At 43.8% G+C, this 24061-nt stretch overlaps 1 protein-coding gene and 1 non-coding gene across 16 annotated transcripts; both read left to right on the top strand.

The window, feature by feature from the left end:
• Nucleotides 1–780: 780 nt before the first annotated feature.
• Nucleotides 781–23356, top strand: cnot1 (CCR4-NOT transcription complex, subunit 1). 15 transcript variants are annotated; one of them, XM_023827206.2, is made up of 49 exons: nucleotides 781–920; nucleotides 3046–3334; nucleotides 3624–3731; nucleotides 3876–3974; nucleotides 4086–4154; nucleotides 4253–4307; nucleotides 4414–4617; nucleotides 4818–4986; nucleotides 5129–5255; nucleotides 7826–7936; nucleotides 8061–8231; nucleotides 8342–8469; nucleotides 8640–8880; nucleotides 8988–9107; nucleotides 9348–9470; nucleotides 9624–9775; nucleotides 9893–10043; nucleotides 10154–10355; nucleotides 10459–10632; nucleotides 11107–11231; nucleotides 11331–11617; nucleotides 11707–11785; nucleotides 12127–12357; nucleotides 12525–12665; nucleotides 12839–13018; nucleotides 13104–13220; nucleotides 13475–13585; nucleotides 13762–13839; nucleotides 13985–14162; nucleotides 14549–14697; nucleotides 14926–15222; nucleotides 15311–15451; nucleotides 15555–15659; nucleotides 15742–15861; nucleotides 15976–16170; nucleotides 16306–16448; nucleotides 16711–16819; nucleotides 17057–17226; nucleotides 17402–17633; nucleotides 17861–18100; nucleotides 18347–18510; nucleotides 18805–18922; nucleotides 19006–19107; nucleotides 19190–19363; nucleotides 19540–19689; nucleotides 20017–20197; nucleotides 20329–20461; nucleotides 21491–21625; nucleotides 22913–23356. In XM_023827206.2, the coding sequence occupies exons 2-49, from the start codon at nucleotides 3233–3235 to the stop codon at nucleotides 22989–22991; spliced, it is 7170 nt and encodes a 2389-aa protein (XP_023682974.1). In that variant the 5' UTR covers nucleotides 781–920; nucleotides 3046–3232; the 3' UTR covers nucleotides 22992–23356. The 15 variants fall into 15 exon arrangements, with proteins under 15 accessions (XP_023682974.1, XP_072554742.1, XP_072554748.1 ...); XM_072698641.1 differs by having other exon boundaries at nucleotides 11707–11784; nucleotides 12117–12357; XM_072698647.1 differs by having other exon boundaries at nucleotides 11707–11784; nucleotides 12117–12357; nucleotides 14570–14697.
• LOC111851966 (small nucleolar RNA SNORA35) lies at nucleotides 16475–16600 on the top strand. Its single transcript, XR_002840140.2, has one exon. It is a non-coding gene; the product is annotated as a small nucleolar RNA SNORA35 (small nucleolar RNA).
• Nucleotides 23357–24061: the final 705 nt, after the last annotated feature.

The following is a 24061-nucleotide window of genomic DNA, read 5'->3' on the forward strand; positions in this document are numbered from 1 at the left end:
CTTGTGCCCCTCAATATGTCGATCCCTGCAGGGTACTGAATATACCCTTGTAGGCTATTTGGTGTACTCAATGCACCACTAGCACAACTTTTTTCAAGTGGTGTAACTTTTGCAGAAATTCTTGTCACTTTTTATTGTGTTACTGTTTATGTCTATATAATCTAATGTTCAAACAGATGTAAACAGATTTAAACATTTTCTTTGTCGGCTTAAAACTTTTACACAGTAGGCCTACTGTGTATGTGCGTATTACGGAAGAGGATTAGGGCCACCATGAAAATATTATTTGAATTCTGACTATATATATATATATATATATATATATATAGGAACCTTAAGTCTGAGATACAGATTTGACACATCGTATAAGGTAACCACAATTATTTTAAAGAAGCTGTCCACAAAATTTTGGACGACCAGTTTCAACGTAAATTTTATTAACGTTAATAAAATATCTGATTGTCATGAATTCAATGAGCACTTCCAACATAATTAGTGGGGACAAACTTTCACAAAGACCTGTTGAACACGATAAAGATGTTCGTTAGGATCCATAAACGAATAGCGAATTATGAAAATGTGAAAATGAAATCACTTTTCAACATGTTAAATCGCACATAAAATGTGTCAAATCAAATCTCCAGATTATTTTATATAATTGCAATCCCTTGGTTTTAACTAAAACATTACGATAGTTGCGCTATGTTAAACACATACAATCTTTTGTTTTATTTGTAAATGATATTGCGATGTCGCGAGCTCGAGCTCAAGAAGATGGCGCTGTGAGGGCGCGCGAGACTTCCGTCGCCATTTTGTAGCGCAAACCAAACTGAATAGGACTGAAAGCTACGTTAATTTTGATAACACTTGGGGAGTGGTAAAGCCTATAGAAATGAACTGCAGATAAAATCAGAAGCAAGGTAACCAAAGCATAAACGCGCTCTATATATGAATGGCTATAGGTTAAACGAACAGTGGTTATAACTGTAGTTGATTACTGTGAGACCCGTTTTATTTCTAGCCGAGCTAGCTGGATCCTAGGCTGTGACTGAAACTCACGTTAGCTCTATTATGTTTTCTTTGCGATTTCTTTAAAAAGCGTGATGTACTGATATTCGCGCGGGACGAAAAGTACTTTTATATATGGTTACAGGTCTAATATTGCTTACTTTGCAGTGGAAATGCATCGTTTGACTGATCTGCTACATGAATGGGCAGCTAACCGGCCGCATTCGCTTGGCACAGGAGCCTCTGGTTAGCAAGTTAGCTAGCGCGTTTTGGGCATGTCGTTAGCTGGCTAGCCAGTTTCGCGTGGCAACAAAGCGAAAGCTGGACAAGAAGTGGGGAGTTAATGGGTTTTAAAGCTGAGGCCACTGCTGATTAGAGTAGTACATTGTGTATTTCATACATGGGCTATCATATTGCGACGTTAAATCCTTCTCGCTAACATTGATTCGGTGGGACATTGCTAGTAGGTAGCTAGCCAGCTAACCCGGGGTTGGTTAGCTACATTAGCATCACTGGATGGAGGCTTTTCGTATATCGCTTCAATTATATAATATTAATATTCTCCTGTGTCATAAAAACGTTTTGCCTCGTTTGCTTCTTGGTGGCCGTACTGACATTAAGAGCCCGTGTGTGCAGCTGCGGCGTTACGCACTTCTAATCGGCGTGTCCATCAGCTTGACCCGTTAGCTCGGCTGGCTACGCTCACCTCGTTTTGTGGGCTTTTGGAAATGTATTGAGGAAAAAGTAGGGAGAGTATTTACAAAAAACACCAAAGGGTATTTGTTCTGTCGGTGAGTTGGTTATTTCGTAACCCTTATGAATCTAAATTTGTTTCAATTGAGCTGCAAATAAATGCGTGGAGAGTTTGCGTAAATTGGCAATCGCTCCACCAAGCCATGCATTTCCATTAGACTTCCAGATTTATGCATTTTAATTGCAGATTGTTTGTGGCTTGATACAGATGGATAGTCAAAGTGGAACATCTATGTATTTTTATTACTAGTGAGCAAATTAGTCATCTATCTGGTGTCCATCGATGTATAGTATAGCTAATTTGGTAAATAAGCTACCATTTTGACTTTTAAATGGGCCTATTGTTCTTCAGGGATTTAAGATGAATATTTACCAGGGAAATGATGGTTGTTTTACTTAACCCAATTTGTATCCGTGGTATTATATACCCTGAGAAATTACGTATCTGGCTTGTTCGAGGAAGTTAGCTAATCGTACCATGTTCGTGTTGTCAAGGCAATGCGATGAGGTGGGTGATCGGCTAGCATGCTAACCACATAGCAGTATTGATTATTGCTGTCTATAGTAAACTACACACTTCTTTCTGAATTCAGCGTTCACGAAGTGATAATGTTGTAGATAGATTTTTGGTGGATAAAGATGATCAAGAAATTTATTGACGAGGTTGGTCGGCGTTCGAGGTAGTGCTACAATACTACTGGCAGTGTGTATATGGTGCCACATATGGCCTATACGAAAGGCTTCAAGAAGTCACCAGCACCAAATGGTAATATTTTAACTTGAAGGCCATTTTAAGAAAACCGTGTATTTTTGGTAAGTCAATTGGACAACATAGCAGGCCCCGAGGCCTAGGTCTGTAACTAGTGGAGAAGAGAGTAAATTCAGTTCCGTGCTATGATGGGAGCAGTCTAAATGTTCACTGACGTCTTTACTTCGACAATACTTAAAATATTTTTAATCAATGGTAATGTGTTTCTGCGGTGATAGTTATTTCTTGTTCACGTGGAGATACTGTTTCACGTTATTTTGTATTTGTTGTTGATCGTATCAGTTGTGCATCGATGTTGTTTTTACTTTTCGTGTGGCTGTGTAGTTTGTAAAAATATTGCTGTCCCTTTCAACATGGCAAATTTACATAAGCGTTCTGCTTAGTGTGTTGATATATTTAAGGTGGTTGTCTTTTTTGAGATTCTGAACACGTCATTAGGAGATGCTCGTGGAGTGAGTTACAAAATGCGTTTTGCTTTGTCTAACACTCAAACTTCTGTTATCTTCCTTTTGTAGATTCCAAACTTGATGTTGGATTGAGGGATTTAACATCAATCAAGAAAAGCAGAACCAAAAACTATTAATATACCTGATTTTTACACACTGGGGGGAAAAGCAGAATTAACCTATCTCTGAGGTGACTAAAGGGGAATAATGGTGATTTTGCGCCGGGCTCGGCCACCTGCTTCCGCCCCGACCAGCAATGAATCTTGACTCGCTTTCGCTGGCTTTGTCTCAAATCAGCTATCTAGTGGACAATTTAACTAAGAAAAACTATAGAGCCAGCCAGCAGGAAATACAGCATGTAAGTTCCAATTTTCTCTCCTGGGATCAATAAATCTCAATCTCATCTCTCTCTCGAGTACCAGGCATTTGAAAGTTTGCACCAGTAAGCTGAACTGACTTCCATTACTAACTTTGTTCTCAGTTATACTGGAATAGCATTTAGTTTTGAATGATACTTTGCTTGATCATGATCATAGCAATGTGGTATGATTGTTCTGGAAGAAGACTGCACAGTACACAATGTTGAAGAACTGATGCTGTAGTAGGCTTGGACAAGTTTGTTTATGAGCAGTTTGTTTCTCCTTTAGATCGTGAATCGACACGGCCCCGAGGCAGACAGGCATTTGTTACGCTGTCTCTTCTCCCATGTGGATTTCAGTGGCGATGGTAAAAGCAGCGGTAAAGATTTTCATCAGGTATTTATTTTTTTAATCAAAGACCCAATTTGCGACATCTATAATTATAGGCTTTAATGTGATATTTAAGATGTTTTTTACGGCTTAAATTTGGACCTTTGTCACCACAGAGTTATTCTCTACCTTTTTATCAATTTGTCCAAGACACAGTTTCTGATCCAGGAGTGTGCGTCGCTGATTACCAAGCCAAATTTCATCTCAACCCTTTGTTACGCCATTGACAATCCGTTACATTATCAGAAGGTGGGAAATGTATTTTGTTTTACTTCTGATTTGTATGATGCCTGACGTTTCCTAGCTTAGTAAAGGCTATGTTCTGTTAATGCCTTATTAACAAATGTTCTTTGTTTCCAGAGTTTGAAGCCATCTCCCCATTTGTTTACTCAGCTGAGTAAAGTCCTTAAATTAAGCAAAGTTCAAGAGGTAAACAACGTTATTGGTTTTGGTATTCATTTTTGGCCTTGCCATTAGCCAGTGCAAATGCATGGCTGAAGTCTTTAACCCTGCATTTTCTGCTCCAGGTGATTTTTGGCCTTGCCTTGTTGAACTCGTCCAGCTCAGACCTAAGAGGATTTGGTAATTGTGCAAATTTTTGCTACTGTTACTCATTTCATTTGAGTTTATTTCCATGTAAAATGCTTAGATGGATAAGTTGATATCTCCTTCTTCCATGTTTCCTCAGCATCCCAGTTTGTGAAACAGAAACTTCCCGATCTTCTGCGCTCATACGTGGACGCAGACCTCGGGGGTAACCAAGAAGGTGGATTCCAAGATATTGCTATAGAAGTCCTTCACCTGCTCCTCTCCCATCTCCTTTTTGGACAGAAGGGAGCCTGTGGGGTTGGACAGGAACAGATTGACGCTTTCCTCAAAACTCTGTGCCGAGGTGCGTGGAGCTATTCATACAAGTGAACTATATTTTATATGGTTTTAAAAGGGCATAATAGGGACCTTGTACATTGGTAAAGTTCAATCTTTTATTTGGAGTTTGTTCTCGGGTAGTAGATGTTACTTAGGGTTAGTATTTTGATTTGTTTAAAGTTTTGCGTAATTTCTTTGGCTAAGTGTGTTTGTGTGGTGGTTCAGATTTCCCGCAGGAACGCTGTCCTGTGGTGCTTGCACCACTTCTGTACCCTGAAAAACGGGACATTCTGATGGACAGGATTCTGCCCGACTCTGGAGGGATAGCAAAGACCATGATGGAAAGTTCCCTTGCAGACTTCATGCAAGAAGTTGGCTATGGATTCTGTGCAAGGTGAATTTACAATGTCTGTTTAATGTCACAGTATAGTCTGTCCCTTCTGTGTTTACTATTTGGCTTTTTCTTTGGTGTTCACTTATGATTTCTTATGATTGTGATATTTTGAATGCTTATTACAACTATCTTTTTGTCTCAGTATTGAGGAATGCCGCAACATAATCCTGCAGTATGGGGCGCGGGAGGTCACTGCCAGCCAGGTGGCCCGTGTCTTGGGTATGATGGCCCGTACCCACTCTGGCTTGTCAGACGGGATTCCCTTGCAGGTATCGCCGTTTGACTGATTCTTTTTGAATCCTTAAAGAGTAATCAATATATTTAAGTGTTTGGCTTGTGTTTAGTCCCTGAAGTCTGACGCATTAAATCAGCATTTGGATCGTATGTGCCATACTGTTTCTTCCCGGATTGTGTCCGTAAATACAAAGGCTGTTTTAAATGACTTAATTTCATGTATATATTTAGTTCCAAAGCTGAACAATGCAGAAAAGGCAGCGTCTAACCTAAGTCTTTGTTCTCGCAAAGTCATAAGATGGGGCAATGGGCATTGCTTGAATCTGAAAGTGTTTTTGCTTGTTCTGAACGTATAGGTAGGTAACTCAGTGGTAGCTAGGGGGTTTAAATTCTAGGCCTGCTCTTTGAGGAGTTAGCGTGTTCTCATCTGTGTTGTCAGCTTTTCCCGAATGCTTCCTCCAACAATCAATCATGTAGTATGACAAATTGGAGTTTCTGAATTACCCATAGTATCTTATTGTATGCTCTGTGATGAAATGGCATCCTGAGCAGGGTCTTCCCCTGCCTTGTGTCCTACATAGCCTGTGATAGGCTCCAGGCTCCCCTTGATACTGTACTGCTTACACAATTGGAAGATAAAAGTATGTGTGTACTGGCAGGACACCTTATAAATATCAGTGTTATACACGCAAACCACTAAAAGCTGTTAAATTTACTTTGGATATGAAGAGTAGCTTTTGATATTCTTAAAGACATGTTGAATACAAAATGGGAAAAGTGTATGATTGACTTTTTTTCCCATGTCTGCAGTAGTAATTATCAGTAGCTACCCTGTTGTGTTTCTTTTTAGCCAGTTGGCTAAAAATCTAGCGTGGCGCTTATGACTTTATCGGGAGTACAGAAATTTGATGTTTTCGTTTGGTACATTGCCTGTAATAATCCTCGTGAGGGTTGTCCAAGAACAGCAGTGTTCTTAAATAAGTTTGGATGTTGGTAACTTTGTGACATTTCATAAATGTACCTCTTAAGTACACATGGTACAGGCTTGATGTATTTATGTAGTACTGAGACCTTGCTAAAATGTTAGACTTAGCCTTTCTTTCCACTTTAGTGGAGTTTTTGGCTTCCATTTTGCAAATAGCTATTGAGGGCCTAATTCTTTGAACCAGACACGAAGTATACCAAGTCAGAATTTCTGGCTTAATATATTTTATTCTGGGCTGGTAGAGATCACTTACAAACAGTCCATAAAATGAACATGATGTAGCTGAAGAGATTAACAGGATCAGGTTGGGTCATGAAAATGTCATGAAATAAAGTGGTACAAGTCGGGCACCATCGTAAAATATGTCGTGTACACTGACGTGGGGTTCAAATGTGGCATGCACAGTCAAATATTTCACAAGGGAAAGTTATCTGTGGCTGTGTCTTAATTCGGGGGCTGCATCCTTCAAAGGACGCGATCTACATAGCCTTTGTAGGCTGTGTCCTTCGAAGGTCCGTGCAATGAATCTTGGGATATGTTGTGCTGCAAAGGATTCGCCCAACTCTGCAACAGAAGAATGCATTTCTAGACCTCCTTTGAAGGAGCCTTTAAAATGGGACAGCCTTGTCGCACTGTGATGCATTTGCTCTTCAAATGCAGCCTTAGAGGGATTCAGTCCCTGAATACAGACACGGCCTGTAAAGTTTGTCAGGCCACACTTCCAAAGGAAATATGACAAGTCTATTTAACCACCTTTAAAGGAAGGATATGACACAACTAATATTTTAAATAGTTTACCATTTTGAAAACTGTTTTTATTGCAATATTGTGTATTAAATGGTGCTAATAGATAAGTCCTTAGGCTTGTTCGAGTCGGAATATTTTTGACAGTGCATTTCAAAAACTGTGGAGAAAGATCGCAATTCAGATCATGGGTCATGATTGTGTTGTCATTACGATATAATTTTTTGGGAAGATCACACATCTCTGTATTTTATGTACTTCAAAGTACATTCAACCCATATTGTGTTGGTTAAGGGCACAGGCCCCCTGCAATATGAAAAAACACACAATTCTTTTCGGTCTCTTTGGCGACTGAAGCAAAAAGAGATGAGAAACGTTAGATCACTGCGAGATATCATGTCAGAGGCTGCCGTTAACAGACTATCCATCCTCCAAACCAGCACTGTACATGTTTAATGTATTTATGAGTTACTAAACACTGTCGTCTGCTGGCTTTCGCGTGTCATCTGCTACTTTCACGATTCTTCCAAAAAAATCTCATTTAATTTCTTGTGCCAACCTTGTAATATCGAAATTGTGATGGGGAAAATTGTGATGCAGAGGGGTTCACTAGTTGACGTGAAAAAATGTGTTTTAGTTGTTCTCTCAGTCTGTAAAGTCAGTCAGTCTGTAAAGCTGTAGTCCTTCTGTAATAATCACTCTGTACTAAGCAGAAGATAACTAGAGTGTGAATATCTAATAATTTCTTTCATTTAAAGTAAAAGCCTGATTGGTTACTAATGTGCTAATAATTCCTTTTGGAGCTTCTCCCTGTTGAAGTTCTTCAGCCTTTTAAAAGTGTTTAATTCTAAAGGTGACACTTGCTCTGTGTTTTAGTCCATTTCGGCACCAGGGAGTGGAATATGGAGCGATGGGAAGGACAAGAGCGATGGATCGCAGGCGCACACCTGGAATGTGGAAGTCTTGATCGACGTTGTCAAGGAACTAGTAAGTGTTATTCTGTTAGATGCTTTTGTCATGTAGTCGTATTTAGTCTTTATTGCCATAGATTTTAGGCCATAACATCTTTCTACAGCCTGTCTGAGTAAATCGGCGTATCGTGCTCTTACAGAACCCCAATCTGAATTTCAAAGAAGTGACCTATGAGCTAGACCACCTGGGGTTTATCATCCGTGACAGCAAGGGGCTCCAAGTAGTGGTGTATGGCATCCTGAGAGGTCTTGGTATGGAGGTCTTTCCTGTGGATCTCATCTACAGGCCCTGGAAGCATGCTGAAGGGCAGGTAAGGTTTGACTTAACTTTCAGAATGAAACGAGTCAAAGATTTTTGTTTTGGACAAAGACGTTGGTGAATTTCATTCATATGTCGGCTGTGTTTCTGTCCCCCCTTCAGCTATCTTTTATCCAGCATTCTCTCCTGAGCCCAGAGGTCTTCTGTTTTGCTGACTTCCCATGTCACACTGTTGCTGTTGACATCCTGAAGGCCCCCCCTGAAGATGATAATCGGGAGATAGCGACATGGTATGCTAACCCAATTTGGTATCTTCACATTATCGGCTCGTCTGTCTTCAAGGCTTTGATAAATCTCTTGATACATTTTTTTTCTGAATTTCAGTTTGTGTGGTAAAGACGGTAATGTGAGTATTTGTCAGTGTCTCATTCCGGTTTGTAAGAGATGCTCGTCATTGCAGGAAGAGCCTCGACCTGGTCGAGTGCCTGTTACGACTGTCGGAAGTTGGGCAGTACGAGCAGGTGAAGCAGCTCTTCAGCTTTCCCATCAAGCACTGCCCTGACATGCTAGTATTGGCGCTGCTGCAGATCTCCACCTCCTGGCACACCCTGCGCCATGAGCTCATCTCCACCCTGATGCCAATCTTTCTGGGCAACCACCCCAATTCAGCCATCATTTTGCACTACGCATGGCACGGACAGGTGGGCCGTCCCGTCTCACGCAAGAGCATCCTTATGTCTTGAGACTAGAGATTCTCTGCAGAATCTGCTGATCCGCCTGCTGGTCACACTTGATGTGTGTTTTCCAGGGACAGTCCCCCTCCATCCGTCAACTGATCATGCACTCGATGGCTGAATGGTACATGAGAGGGGAACAGTATGACCAGGCTAAGCTCTCCCGCATCCTTGATGTGGCTCAGGATCTAAAGGTAGGGCAGACTTCTCGGGAGTGCTGTGTTAGAATTTAGGCTGTCATGGTTATAGAAACAACCAGTGAGGGGAAGATGTGTATTTTCGATGGAGTCACTCTTCTCTGTAGTTATCCCCGCGTATGTTTAATTTGAGCTCCTTTTTTTAATTAAACTTACCGATTTTATATATAATTTTTTTGCGAACTACTCAAATGATTTAAGGCATTTACCAAGCGGCTGTTTATGTTTTCCTTTCAGTCTCTCTCGATGCTGCTGAATGGTACTCCATTTGCCTTTGTAATTGACCTTGCTGCACTTGCATCTCGCCGTGAATACCTCAAACTTGACAAATGGCTGACTGACAAAATCAGAGAACATGGGGTAAGTCCAGTTTGCACGCTGAAAATTTGGCAATTTGCACTGTTAATTGAATTCCAGTTCAAGGTTAATGCCTTTCAAAGTGTCTTCAAAGCTGTCACTGAAATGAATTTTTTGGCGCGCTAAATGGTTAACTGGCGAGCTCTCTGTCTCCAGGAACCCTTCATCCAGGCCTGTGTAACATTCCTGAAAAGACGCTGTCCGTCTATTATGGGCAGCTTGGCTCCAGAGAAGGAACAGCCCAAGAGTGCACAGCTCCCCCCTGAAACACTCGCTACCATGCTGGCATGTCTGCAGTCCTGTGCAGGGTACTAACATATTTGCATACTTGCTGCAGTCTGTGTGGCCATTTAATCCAGCAGGTAAGGCAGCCTGCCAGTGTACTTCAGCAGCTTTTAATTGAAAAAAAAATCCAATTATTTCAGGAGTGTGTCTCAGGAGTTATCTGAGACCATCTTAACCATGGTGGCCAATTGTAGCAGTGTGATGAACAAGGCTAGACAGCCGCCACCTGGGGTTTTGCCAAAGGGACGCGCTCCAAGCACCAGTAGCCTGGACGCTATTTCCCCAGTGCAGGTATTGGTCCGTCTCAGCCTTTAAAAAAAAAAATATATATATATCTGCAATTTTGTATTTGTCTTGTGCAAATTTCATACCATTTAATCTGTTCTCATCTCTTCTGTCAGATGGACCCTCTGTCTGCCATGGGTACACTGAGCCTTGGCACTTCAGCTGCTTCCCACACGCAAAGCATGCAGGGCTTCCCCACCCCCCTGAGCTCTGCCTTTAGCAACCCTCAGTCGCCAGCAAAGGCCTTTCCTGCCCTGTCGAACCCAAACCCCACTACCCCATTCGGAGGCATCGGAAGTCTCACTTCCCAGCTTCCAGGTAATCAGGCCGATTGCGGATGATGTATTTTCAGTCCAGATGCAGACGTACCACCAAATCTCATTGGAACTAATATAGCTGTTTTCTGGTCCTTCTTGTGCAGCATCTCATGAATTGGCTCCCTGTGTTTACTCAGGGCCTTTGGGGACTGGCAGCCTTACTGGTATTGGGTCTGGAATTGGTATGCCTGCTGTGAACAGTGACCCATTTGGGACCAGGAAGATGAGCACACCAGGACTAAACCCTCCCACGTTCCAGCAGAGTAAGATGAATGCCTGTAAGTTGTGTTGTGACTGAATGAGAGGAATCGCTGCTGTATTTCCTCAGAATCAGTGTTTGGAATCCAAAGCTGTTCCAGTGAGGATTCTGAAGCTTTTATTGCTTTATACCAAAAAAAAGGTTTTGTTTAAAAAAAAAAAAAAAAAGAAAGATCCACTGGTTTGAAGAGGAAATACAGGTCAGTCTTCCTTTCTGTGGATAGATAGGAATTTGCAGGGTAACCAGTTTGTAAGTGACCCCCCTTTGTTGGCTAATATGATCGGTCAGAGCAGATTGGCTCGGCTTCAGTTGCAGATTTGATCCTTAATAACCACATTGTACTGCACTGCAGATATTTGCCCTGTAAATTCACGGATGAATGCTTGTCTGCATGGGTGTTTTTTCTGGTTTTGCACTGGCACATGTGCTGGTCGCATGTCCCAGTTCAGTGAACTGGCTGTGAGATGATTGATTATCCCTTTTTTGCTCACAGCTGACCTTTCTCAGGTGTGGCCTGAGGCAAACCAGCACTTTAGTAAGGAAATTGATGATGAGGCTAACAGCTACTTCCAGAGAATTTACAACCATCCTCCACATCCAACGATGTCTGTTGACGAGGCAAGTGCCCATTCTGGTTTTTGTCTAATACTACCACCCCCCCCCCCCCCCCCACACACACACACAGTTTTACAATGAAGGCTGTACCTGTTTGTTTAGGTACTAGAAATGCTGCAGAGGTTCAAGGATTCGAACATCAAACGCGAGCGTGAAGTCTTCAACTGTATGCTGAGGAACTTGTTTGAGGAGTACCGCTTCTTCCCTCAATATCCGGACAAGGAACTGCACATCACTGCCTGTCTGTTTGGTGGCATCATCGAGAAGGGTCTGGTGACTTACATGGCACTCGGGCTGGCCTTGCGCTATGTCCTTGAAGCCTTAAGGAAACCCTTTGGATCAAAAATGTACTACTTTGGGATTGCTGCATTAGATAGGTTTAAGAACAGGTATGCTCTAGTTTTATTTATAAATCTGCTGTTGATACACTTTTTTGGTCTTTGCAAGGTTTAACTTGCAGTTTGGTTTCTCTGACTAGGCTGAAGGACTATCCCCAGTATTGTCAGCACTTGGCTTCCATTGCTCACTTTGCTCAGTTTCCTCATCATTTACAGGAGGTAAATAGGTTTCTGTTATTACTGCTCTCACACAGTGACCTGGGGGTTGCTCCACAAAGCAGGATTTCTGAGATAGATGGGTTAACTTATGCTAGAAGTCATGATTTTTCCCTTTGGGATGGTCCTTACGTCAACGCTTATTGGACAGTCATGACTTGTAGCTTGTTAACCCAGCTAACGGAGACATCCTGCTTCATGGAACATCCCCCTGGTCAAAACCACAGCTAACAGGTGAGATCGATTTAAGCTATCCTAAGCATTTAAGTCTCCTTTTTTCCGGTGAGATGTCGTACCTGTAAATAAATATTCCTTTCTGTGTTTTCTATATGCTGTGTGTGCAGTATATTGAGTATGGACAGCAGTCACGAGACCCTCCTGTGAAGATGCAAGGGTCTATCACAACCCCAGGCAGCCTCGCACTCGCCCAAGCCCAGGCTCAGTCGCAGGTTCCCCCTAAAGCTCCCATGCCAGGACAGGTCAACACCATAGTAACCACATCCACCACAACCACTGTTGCTAAAACCACTACCATCACCCGGCCCACTGCTGTTAACTTCAAGAAGGATGTGCCGGTCAGTATTCTTGATGTCTAGAGAATTTCTCTCTCTGTCTGTCTGTCTGACTATTTGCTTATAAACTGGTTTATAAACTACACTCATTCTTGAATGTTTTGCGTCAATTTTTTTGTGCACATTTTTAAATTGTCAGTTTGAATTTTATTTTTTCCTCCTTTCCTCAGCCTTCTATAAACACAACCAATATTGATACACTGCTGGTGGCAACAGATCAAACTGAGAGAATTGTTGAACCTCCAGAGAATGTCCAAGAAAAGATTGCTTTCATATTTAACAACTTGTCACAATCCAACATGACACAGAAGGTGAGATTTTCTGTACTAGGAATTCTGCATTATAGGACACATGTCTTTTTACAACTTCACCAGAATGAAACCACTAGTACTGTGCTGAAAGTGGATTTTTTTTCTATGAATAGAAGTGCATTTTCATTTTTTTTTCTGAACTAACTCTTATAAATGTTGGCTTCTGCTTTAAGGTTGAGGAATTGAAGGAGACTGTGAAGGAGGAGTTTATGCCTTGGGTTTCTCAGTACCTTGTCATGAAGAGGGTCAGCATCGAGCCAAACTTCCACAGCCTCTACTCAAACTTCTTGGATACTTTGAAGAATCCAGAATTTGCCAAAATGGTTCTTAACGAAACCTACAGAAACATCAAGGTGAGGTCAGGTTCTTATGCTCGTTTGATGGCTTGTCTTCTAATGCAGTTTAACTGATTTTTGCTGCTGTGCTTCTGCTCGGCAGGTTCTGTTGACATCCGATAAGGCAGCAGCTAATTTCTCTGACCGTTCTCTGCTGAAAAATTTGGGGCATTGGCTTGGAATGATCACTTTGGCCAAAAACAAACCTATCTTGTATACAGTGAGTAGATGTTTCTGCATGGAGATTTTGGAACAGGCTGTGTTATAAAACTCAATTTATTGTGTTGCTTTAAATTCCCTCCAAGCTGTTCCAGACTTCTGTAGTTATGTACTTGACAGGTTGCATAATCCCTTTTGGATTTAAATCGTTCAAGAAACTGTCTTACATGGAAACAAAACAAATGTGCAAGATGGCATCCTGAGGATTTGTATGTGAGAAATGTGACTGAATGTTGCCATTGTCTTGCTGTGCAGGACCTGGAGCTAAAGTCTCTCCTGCTTGAAGCCTATGTGAAAGGACAGCAGGAGTTACTCTATGTGGTCCCTTTTGTTGCCAAAGTGTTGGAATCAAGTTTGAGGAGCATGGTAATGTCCCCTGTGGTTTGCACATTGTACTGATTCTTAGCGACTCTTGCAGCTTGTGTATAAACTGCTTGAGTGCAAGTAATGTGGATTTGAAGTGCTGTCAATTTGTGCTATATTTACATAAATGCAGGAGTCAAAAATGGATTTCTCAGTTTTTGACTTTCTTCAATCTTTAGATTTTTCGACCCCAGAACCCATGGACTATGGCCATCATGAATGTACTGGCAGAACTTCACCAGGAACATGATCTGAAGGTTCTCTTCATATTCTTTAATTTTCATTGGTCCAGATATTTCCACTGGCCATTTTTTTTTACCAAACCAGTCTAGCCTTTTATCTCAGTAAGCACCCAAATATGGAACAAATATTTCAGTGTTTAATGACATTTCCTCTCTGTAGCTAAACTTGAAGTTTGAGATTGAGGTGTTGTGCAAGAACTTATCACTGGACATCAATGATCTAAAGCCTGGAAACCTGCTGAAGGACAAAGAAAAGCTGAAGAACTTGGAGGAGCAGCTGTCAGCACCAAAGAAAGAAGCCAAACCACCTGAAGAAATTCTGCCTATCGTCACGACAGGTGTGCTCTGCCTCACATTCTATCCACAGGCTCCTTCCTGCTCATTTATGTGCTTTTCTCTAGCACGCTATGTAAGGTTAATGGGGTACTGTGCTAAGACGACTGGTGATCCTCAATGGTGATATGCTTTATTTCAGCTGTAATAGATTAATCTCCTATAATGCTTTATTTGTTATTCCTAACGGGGGTAATAGTGCAAGTAGTTTTCTCTAAGTATTTGTGTGCTCTTCCATACTGGTAATGCAGCTCATATGTTGTGTTAATACTTGCTGCTACCTTTTCTGACTCTGTACATTGCTAAGCTAATTAAAACATCAATTGAAATGCTGGAAATTGTCAAACACTTCGTCATTTTGCTAATCACAAAGGCATTCTTTAACCAACAGGAGACTTTATTCCGTTTACAGCTGCGCCTCCCACCTCTACAGCCACAGCCTGCACAGCCACTGGCCCCCCCACTCCACAGTTCAGTTACCATGACATTAATGTGTACTCGCTGGCTGGCCTAGCACCTCACATCAACATCAACATCACTGTAAGCTCCTCGGCAAATTTCACCTGACATTTATCATTCTGCTTTAGGGAAAAATTTACAGAAGCTCTTCAGATAACCAGCCCTTGAATATTTATGATTTATAGTTTTGCCATATAGTTGTGTGTTTAATTGGATTAATTTGACGGAGGTAAAGTAGACATTTTCACTACTGATGCTGATGGAATGTTCTAAGATGATCTAACCCCCCCCCCCCCCCCAATTCCACAGATCCCACTTCTGCAAGCCCATCCCCAGCTGAAGCAGTGCGTTAGGCAGTCCATTGAGCGTGCGGTCCAGGAGCTCGTCCACCCTGTGGTGGACCGGTCCATCAAGATCGCCATGACGACCTGCGAGCAGATAGTTAGGAAGGACTTTGCCCTGGACTCTGAGGAGTCACGCATGAGGGTGGCGGCGCATCACATGATGCGTAATCTGACCGCGGGAATGGCCATGATCACCTGTAGGGAGCCGCTGCTCGTCAGCATCGCCAACAACCTTAAGAACAGCTTCGCTGCTGCCCTCAGGGTACGCTGCCCACCTTTCACAAGCCTTACTGCCACGTCCAGCGACCATCTGCTGACCCGTCTGCCCTCTCTGTCGCTGATCCCGCCAGGCTCCTACTCCACAGCAGAGGGAAATGATGGAGGAGGCTGCAGCCCGTATTGCGCAGGACAACTGCGAGCTGGCCTGCTGCTTCATCCAGAAGACCGCTGTGGAGAAGGCCGGCCCGGAGATGGACAAGCGGCTGGCCACTGTGAGTGTCAACATGGCTCTGTCTTGACGACATTAGATGCCTCTGTCAAAGTTCTGCTCTTTGTTTAAACCAAATACCACCCCCCACTCATGCCTCTAAACAGGAGTTTGAGCTGAGGAAGCATGCCCGACAGGAGGGCCGCCGTTACTGCGACCCTGTGGTACTGACATACCAAGCTGAGCGCATGCCTGAACAGATCCGCCTCAAGGTACACACACCTGTTGGGTTGATCTGGCAGAGAAGACTGCAGCCTTTCTACATGCCTCCTAATATTCATACCTGTATTAAAGGTCGGCGGTGTGGACCCTAAACAGCTAGCAGTTTATGAAGAGTTTGCCCGTAATGTTCCTGGTTTCTTACCCAGCAATGACCTCTCTCAGCCCACTGGCTTCCTTGCGCAGCCTATGAAGGTATGCAGTCTTCCCCATGTCGTCCGTGCTGGTGACCTTTGTCTGCTTACACAGGTACTGTACGCACCAGGCAGAGAATGAAGCTGTCATTTTTCGCATCTGTCCCCTTTTCAGCAACAAGCCTGGGCTACTGATGACGTGGCTCAAATCTATGACAAGTGCATCGCTGACCTGGAGCAGCACCTGCACGCCATTCCCCCGGCCCTGGCCATGAATCCACAGACACAGGCCCTACGCAGCCTGCTGGAGTCTGTGGTCCTGGCCAGAAACTCCAGGGATGGCATTGCTGCCCTCGGATTGCTCCAGAAGGTCAGGGACACCTTTTTTATTTTTTTACTTTTTTTTTTTTAAGGCTACTCTCATGTAACATCTACACTGTAGAAAACCAGTTAAGCGACGTATGTTTTGCGGGTTTACTGGTTGTAAACGAGCTGTCCGTCTCAGGCTGTGGAGGGCCTCCTGGATGCGACCAGCGCTGCTGATGCTGACCTCCTGCTGCGCTACAGGGAGTGTCACCTCCTGGTGCTGAAGGCCCTGCAGGACGGCCGCGCCTACGGCCCCCAGTGGTGCAACAAGCAGATCACCCGGTAGGAGCTCGCCGTCTGGGTGGTTGTTGCACTATTATTTAAGCCTCTTAAGTACCCTGACTGAAGAGGTTACGCTGTAGTGCCAAAACAAATCACACTTATACAGGGCCCAGCGCTCCATGGCTGTGGCTCTTATAAAGGGTGAAACAGTTTGGATGCTCTGCAGGGTTTTGCTTTTCCTGACAGCACTGACTGAAGTTATTGGCCCAGTATGAGGATAGTTGCCCCCCCCCCCCAACTCAGTCATGTCATTGCTCTTCAGATGCCTGATAGAGTGCCGAGATGAGTACAAGTACAACGTGGAGGCCGTGGAGCTCCTGATCAGAAACCACCTGGTCAACATGCCACAGTACGACCTGCACCTCGCCCAGGTATGCTGCATTTCCCACATCTCGCAGGGAAAATGTGAACTAATTCCATATTTCTCAGGTTTTAGACCTTGTTTTGCGTTTTCAGTGTTGTGTTAATGTCTGCCTTTTGTGCAGTCCGAGAATCTTACTGGGGTCCATCTTGCTTGGTCCCTTGTTGTGTTCCCTGTATGTAGTGAGTTTGCTGTTGAGTGAGTGTGAGCTCTTGAACCCCGGATTCTCTCCATCTTTCCCCCCCAGTCGATGGAAAACGGGCTGCATTACATGGCAGTGGCGTTTGCCATGCAGCTGGTGAAACTGCTGCTGGTGGATGAGCGTAGTGTGAGCCACATCACGGAGGCTGACCTCTTCCACACCATCGAGACGCTGATGAGGACCAGTGCTCACTCCAGGGCCAACGCCCCTGAGGGGTAAGGCCACGGGATTTTTGTTAGGAGGGAGGGTCATTTTTAAATGGTCTTTTCAATGAATATAAAGATTCAATTTTTCCCACCCGAAAGTAAGGAACTGGAAGAAAAAGTGCAGAAAAGTCCCCCCCCCATATGTTTGTTGGCTAATCTTGTTCCTATTTCCCCACCATCCCAGGCTCCCCCAGCTTATGGAAGTGGTACGCTCCAACTATGAAGCCATGATGGATCGTGCACACGGAGGGCCCAACTTCATGATGCACTCTGGAATCTCCCAGGCATCAGAATATGATGACCCACCCGGGCTGAGGGAGAAGGCGGAGTACCTGCTGAGGGAGTGGGTCAGCCTGTACCACTCTGCTGCTGCAGGGCGTGACAGCACCAAGGCCTTCTCCGCCTTTGTGGGACAGGTACTCCCATGAGGCGTTCTGGGCGTGATGCTGACTTCATAAATAGATGTCACAGTCCGTTGACAGCATAAGAGGATAAAGAACTGGTTAAGGGCACTGGACCCTCAATCATTTGTTCAAGGGTTCTTGCGTGAGCAAGGTACTTTTGTTCCAGAAAATTCTTAAGTGAAGTTACTTTGGGGAAGAAGTATAATGTAACTGTAGTCATGCAGGTTGTCTGCTTTCAGATGCACCAGCAGGGGATCCTGAAGACCGACGACCTTATCACGCGCTTCTTCCGGCTCTGCACGGAGATGTGCGTGGAGATCAGCTACCGTGCTCAGGCTGAGCAGCAGCACAACCCAGCTGCCATCATACGCGCCAAGTGCTACCACAACCTGGACGCGTTCGTGCGCCTCATCGCCTTGCTGGTGAAGCACTCTGGGGAAGCTACCAACACGGTCACCAAGATAAATCTGCTCAACAAGGTGGGCGCAGACGGGAAACCGGCGGGCCTTGGCGTTCGCTGGTCAGGGGTTGGGCTTGAATTCTGGATTCGAGAATTGATTATACCAGTGTGTGTAAGCTAGATGTCCGCTACCAGTACAAAAATATTGTGAGGTTCCATGGTGGAAATGAAGCCTAAAGTTGATTTGGTCACGTCTAATTTTTCATTACTTCTATACGAGATTTTTAAAAGCGAAGACCCCTGATTGTAACTGCTGGCCCTGCAGGTTCTGGGTATAGTCGTGGGTGTCCTGATTCAAGACCACGACGTCCGTCAGACGGAGTTCCAGCAGCTGCCTTACCACCGCATCTTCATCATGCTTCTGCTGGAGCTGAATGCACCTGAGCATGTGCTGGAAACTATCAACTTCCAGACCCTGACTGCCTTCTGGTAAACACTGCTGACAGACCACCTGGGACAGTGTTCTCCAGCCCGCTCCTTGGGGACCACCAGTCACTCCACGTTTTTGTTCCTTCCAGTTCCATGGAGGGAGCAAAAAGGTGACCTGTCTGACATGGAGATGGGAGAGATCAGAAATGTGTGTGAATCGACTGGGGTCCCCGAGGACAGGGTTGGGAGACGACACTGCTTATGGAATATTTGGTGGGGCAGCTGGGATCTTTCTGTAGCCATGTGTGTTGTGCTTAACCTCTTGGTGTTGAATTCTGCTGTTCTCATTCCTAGTAACACGTTCCACATTTTGAGGCCCACCAAAGCTCCGGGGTTTGTGTATGCCTGGCTGGAGCTGATCTCTCACCGCATATTCATTGCCAGGATGCTGGCTCACACCCCGCAACAGAAGGCAAGGCTGCTGCCCAAATGCAGTTACATGTTCACTGCTTTTCTGAGATCTGTCCCACTTACGAGTTTCCCTTTTCACTGCAGGGTTGGCCCATGTATGCCCAGCTGCTGATTGACTTATTCAAGTATCTGGCTCCGTTCTTGAGGAATGTTGAGCTTAACAAACCTATGCAAATTCTCTACAAGGTAAACTTGGACAGTTTCTTTGGAATATCCAAAAGGTCCCCCCTCCTCTCGTTTGGGATGACACAAAATGTTTGTTTTTCAGGGCACTCTACGTGTGCTCCTGGTCCTTCTTCATGACTTCCCAGAATTCCTGTGTGATTATCACTATGGTTTCTGTGACGTTATACCACCAAACTGCATCCAGCTACGTAACCTGATCCTCAGTGCCTTTCCACGCAACATGAGGCTTCCTGATCCCTTCACTCCAAACCTGAAGGTACCTGCTCGTCTTGCTGTCCATTTTAGCTTCAACTAAAACCTCAGTTTTCCTTGGCCGAGATTAATTTTGGATTGAAATGGTATTGATAATGGGCCCCAATTAATAATGCATTATTGGAGAAGCAAACCTGCCTTGATGTCTTGCTGACTCCCCTCCACCCTTTTCCTTAAAAGGTGGACATGCTAAGTGAAATCAATATTGCACCACGGATCCTCACTAATTTTACTGGAGTGATGCCATCTCAGTTTAAGAAGGATCTGGACTCTTACCTGAAGACGCGTTCCCCAGTCACATTTTTGTCGGAGCTCCGCAGCAACCTGCAGGTAGGGGGCGCCGTTGTGAAACCCTGGAAACATTTGCAGCGATTCTGCCAAATTTTTAGAATGTGGAAATTGTTCAGGTCTTTGAACAAACGGTGCCCGTGTTCCGCTGCTCAGTTATAGTGCATGTTACTGCAGTCATTAGATGTTGCCCCATTAAAGAAATATGCAGAAATTGAAAGTCTTATTCCACGGTGCCCTGAAGGGGGCGTGAAAGTGAACCTGTATGTGGGGATGGTGATCTGATGGCAGGTGCTGGTTCTGTAAAGACTAGTTTTCCTATAATGTTTCTACCTCCGGCATTAACTGCAATTTCTTTAAACGTTTCAGGTGTCAAATGAGCCAGGAAATCGCTACAATATCCAGCTAATTAATGCACTAGTGCTTTATGTGGGAACTCAAGCTATTGCCCATATCCACAACAAAGGCAGCACTCCTTCCATGAGCACCATCACCCACTCGGCACACATGGACATCTTCCAGAACCTGGCTGTGGACCTGGACACTGAGGGTGAGCTGCAGACAGCAAGGGCCTCATACTAATGTTTCAGCCATATGGTGTGCATCTCAAATCTAATCTGGAGTTGTCTTGTAGGTGGCGGTGATATTAGGCACTAATGCAACCTTCCCCTTGTGTTTTAGGCCGGTATCTTTTCCTCAACGCTATTGCCAATCAGCTGCGTTATCCTAACAGCCACACTCACTACTTCAGTTGCACCATGCTGTATCTGTTTGCTGAAGCCAACACAGAGGCCATCCAGGAGCAGATTACAAGGTAACGTGTTTCTTGACTGATTTCCTGATCCACGTGTGGTAGCCTGGTGAGTTCATGGTGTGCAAACGATGTTAGTGCTGCATTTATGGAAATCCATCTTAACAGAAGTTGTTATAGAAAATCTTCTGTTCATTTTTCGTACTAAAGCAGATTTTATGGTGCATCGTGATCTGGCGTGTGCGTGCGATCATCCCCGGGGTTTTATATGATGGGCGTAAACATTTGTCCAGATGCCGACTTTTCAGTACCATACGGACGTTTACTTACGCCCACAATTTGGTAAGCAGATTAGTAGTGCGCCTAAAATATTAATGTGTGGCGTATGGTGACACCCAAAAGTTAGTAATCTGTATATATATTTGGTATATCCTTATGTTTGTTCGGTTAGTGGATGACGCCACATGCTACTCTTTGGGTAAATCATGGAAGCGATTTATAAGCACCGAAGTGGCGGTGAAGAAAGGCACAGATCAGCAGCCATAGTACCTTTTAAAAGAGGAGATATTGTGGATAAACAAGGTAAAGACATCAGTGGTGGTACTTTTTTGCAGTTTCAAGTCCGACACATTTATTAAACATGATACGCTGAATTTATGCAGATTACTTTTGGGCATCTCATATTTTAGGTAGACTACTAATCTTCTTAACAAATTGTGTGCATAAGTAAACATCCTTATAGTACTGAAAAGCATCCAGACAGATCTTTACGCCCGTCATCTAAAGCCCTGGTGATTATTGCACTGGCATCATATAATTGCAGTGAGATATCATGCAGCCATACTGATCGGTTTCTTGTATATGTACCTGCCATTGCATCCTACTTCCTGTGAAAGGGAAATAAAATGGTGCTTGGAAAATGCAGTACACCAGTTATTTAAATGTACGTTAGGTGACTTGGCCACCTGTAGTTTTGGATTGTTTGCCCGGGATGAATATGCTTGATGCTTTGCAGCACTTCCTAGACCGACTCCTGATCAGGATGACTGGCATAAGAGGGCTAATGTGATGAACAAATCGTATGTTTCATAGGGTCCTGCTGGAGAGGCTGATTGTGAACCGGCCACATCCGTGGGGCCTGCTAATCACCTTCATAGAGCTCATCAAGAACCCAGCCTTCAAGTTTTGGAACCATGACTTTGTGCACTGTGCACCAGAGATAGAGAAGTAAGCTTCATTTTCTGTCTCAGTTGTAGACATACGGGGTTTCCAACAAACTTCCCAGACTTACTCATGCTCAAATACACATCACTTCCTTTAAGCAGAATAGTTTTAGGTTATATTAAACCAGCATCTTAGGGCGTAGTCACACTTGGCGCCTGGTTGCCACGTACCATTCCCGAGCCCCCCCCTCCCCCGGCACTCAAATTGCACTTAACAATCCTGGCCTGAGCACACTCTCATCATCACTGTGTGACTTTTTGTGTTGACGAAAACATAGGAAGGAAAGCACTATGGCACAGTAGATTGGGATTCATAATTAATGTCCTTATTTTGTGGCTTATTTGAGTTGTTTTTGGGCACGATGACACACAGATCTATCAAGTATGCAACTCAGTGATTGATTATTCGTGCTGCACGTATAAGAAGATAGTCCCACATTTTGCACACTTGTTGCATTGGGACACCGTTACTGAAAAGGTACCATGGTACTGCATTTTTGAAAGCTGTTTGGTACTAGATTTCTTTAGTACTGGTATCATTACACCATTAAGGACATCGCTAATGCTATATATCGCTAACACTAACTATCGAATCGGAAACATGGACTCGGTTTGAACCATTGCTGAAACTGTTATTCCGTATGTCAGAATTGCTTGCTTCATACTACATCGAATACTAAAATGTCACACTAGTTATACGATCTCCCGAGCTTTAACTCTGATTTATGTAAAGGATCTTAGAATATAGCAAGATCTTTTAGCAAACGGGCTACTTTCACATCAAATTAGCATCTGTACCTATTAGTTATTGTATTATGCTGTTTTAATGCAGTGCGTGGGAAGCAGGCAAAACTGCATCATCTTTTTTTTTTCTCCTCCCCACAAAACCGCCTTGTGAAAAGACGCACACAGTCTGTACAGCCTACCTGATCCATTTCTTCAGGTTTCAGTTCGTTACAGTGTACATGTTCACATGTGTGTCAGTCGCATCATTGACGTGAAGTCTGTGTTCGGACCTGGCCCGAGGCCGACTAACCGTGCTCCGACCCACCTCCCCAAGAGGGCCAGGGTTGGTTAAGCATAATACGATCACACTAGTCAAACGTATTAAACTTTTGGGGGTAAAACGTGCTCAGAAATTGTACGGATCTGCTGGTGTGAGTACAGCCTTGGTTTCTTATTGACCCTAAGTAGCTGGATTATGGTGTGAAATTTGATGGCAGTTGATCCTTAGTGAAATGCTCTGTCATGCTTCAGAACTTTCCTCAGCTTCTTTTCTCTACCCAAACAGACTCTTCCAGTCAGTTGCACAGTGCTGCATGGGACAAAAACAAGCACAGCAAGTGATGGAGGGCACTGGTGCCAGTTAGGCGGCGTGGCTCTCGGGCTTCAGCCCCCGTTTCCTCCTCCAAGCAGCCCACTGTGTGCAGCAGCCTATCCCCAGTACTGGACAATGCTGTGGCCCTGGACAGCCCTGGCAAGGATGTTGGACACATTTGCCAGAGCTTCATCTTGTGGATATTATATATAATTGTTTTTTGTTAACCAGGAGATAAATTTAATTGGACATGCTGTGAATATAATTTTGAAGATAATGTAAATAAGAAGGGATTGCAGTTACTCAAACTGGATGAAAGCAGAGATAATTATGAGGACGAGTAGCAATGCATAAGGCAGCTTCTGGTAGTTTATGAAACAGTCCACCAGGTTAAACGTGCCCCCACCCACCCACCCACCCACCGACCCGCCCTGAGGATTTGTTTTGCCTTCAGGATAATTTGTTTCCCCTAATGATTTTGTGTTCTGTTCTGATCTAATAGTGACTGCTTCAATTCATTCTAGTTTTTTGTTTAAAGGGGATAAATTGTAATTGGAATAATTTGGAGGAGGGGTTGATGGAGAATAGTCTGTATTCCTGCAAGGAGAGGTTTTCCCAGACTAACTGATGGGGTGGTGAATGGTTGTAATTTCAAAGATGGGGTAAAAATTCTTCCTGATGCTTGTAACATTGAAAACAAGTTTCAGATTAGCAATATGCAGCTTTTGTTTGTATAAAGATCCAAAATTACAAAATGACAACAAGAAAGGACCAATGCAGCCCATTTTGTAAGGTTTTTGAATGTTTTGTAAATGTATTGGTCCATGTGTTGTATTTTGTAGTACTTCATAGTTTTGCCTTTAGTTCCTGCCACTTATTTCCTGTATGTATGCATATTGTAGTTAATACATTAAAGTCTTCAACTGCACTGTTGTCTCCGATGTCATGCATTTAGTGTGCATGGTGTATTAAACACTTGCAGGGGTTTGAGACAAATGGGAGATGACCATTACTTGAATTTAATTTGTCTTCCCCCTCCCCCCTCCTCCTCTTATGTTTTTGCCCTGAAGTATATTGTCAGTGATTTATTGTATTTTAATTCAAGTGCTTTATTCAACTTCA

The sequence above is a fragment of the Paramormyrops kingsleyae genome, chromosome 13 (assembly GCF_048594095.1).
Source record: "Paramormyrops kingsleyae isolate MSU_618 chromosome 13, PKINGS_0.4, whole genome shotgun sequence".
NCBI classification, from domain to species: domain Eukaryota; kingdom Metazoa; phylum Chordata; class Actinopteri; order Osteoglossiformes; family Mormyridae; genus Paramormyrops; species Paramormyrops kingsleyae.

What these genes read in the sequence shown, in the direction of transcription:
- cnot1 (XM_072698641.1), top strand. Translation starts at nt 3,233, where the DNA reads ATGAATCTTGACTCGCTTTCGCTGGCTTTGTCTCAAATCAGCTATCTA. An exon ending in CCCTCGGATTGCTCCAGAAG is followed by an intron (nt 16,171 to 16,305) that starts GTCAGGGACACC and finishes TGTCCGTCTCAG; the next exon opens with GCTGTGGAGGGCCTCCTGGA. An exon ending in TCTCCGCCTTTGTGGGACAG is followed by an intron (nt 17,634 to 17,860) that starts GTACTCCCATGA and finishes GTCTGCTTTCAG; the next exon opens with ATGCACCAGCAGGGGATCCT.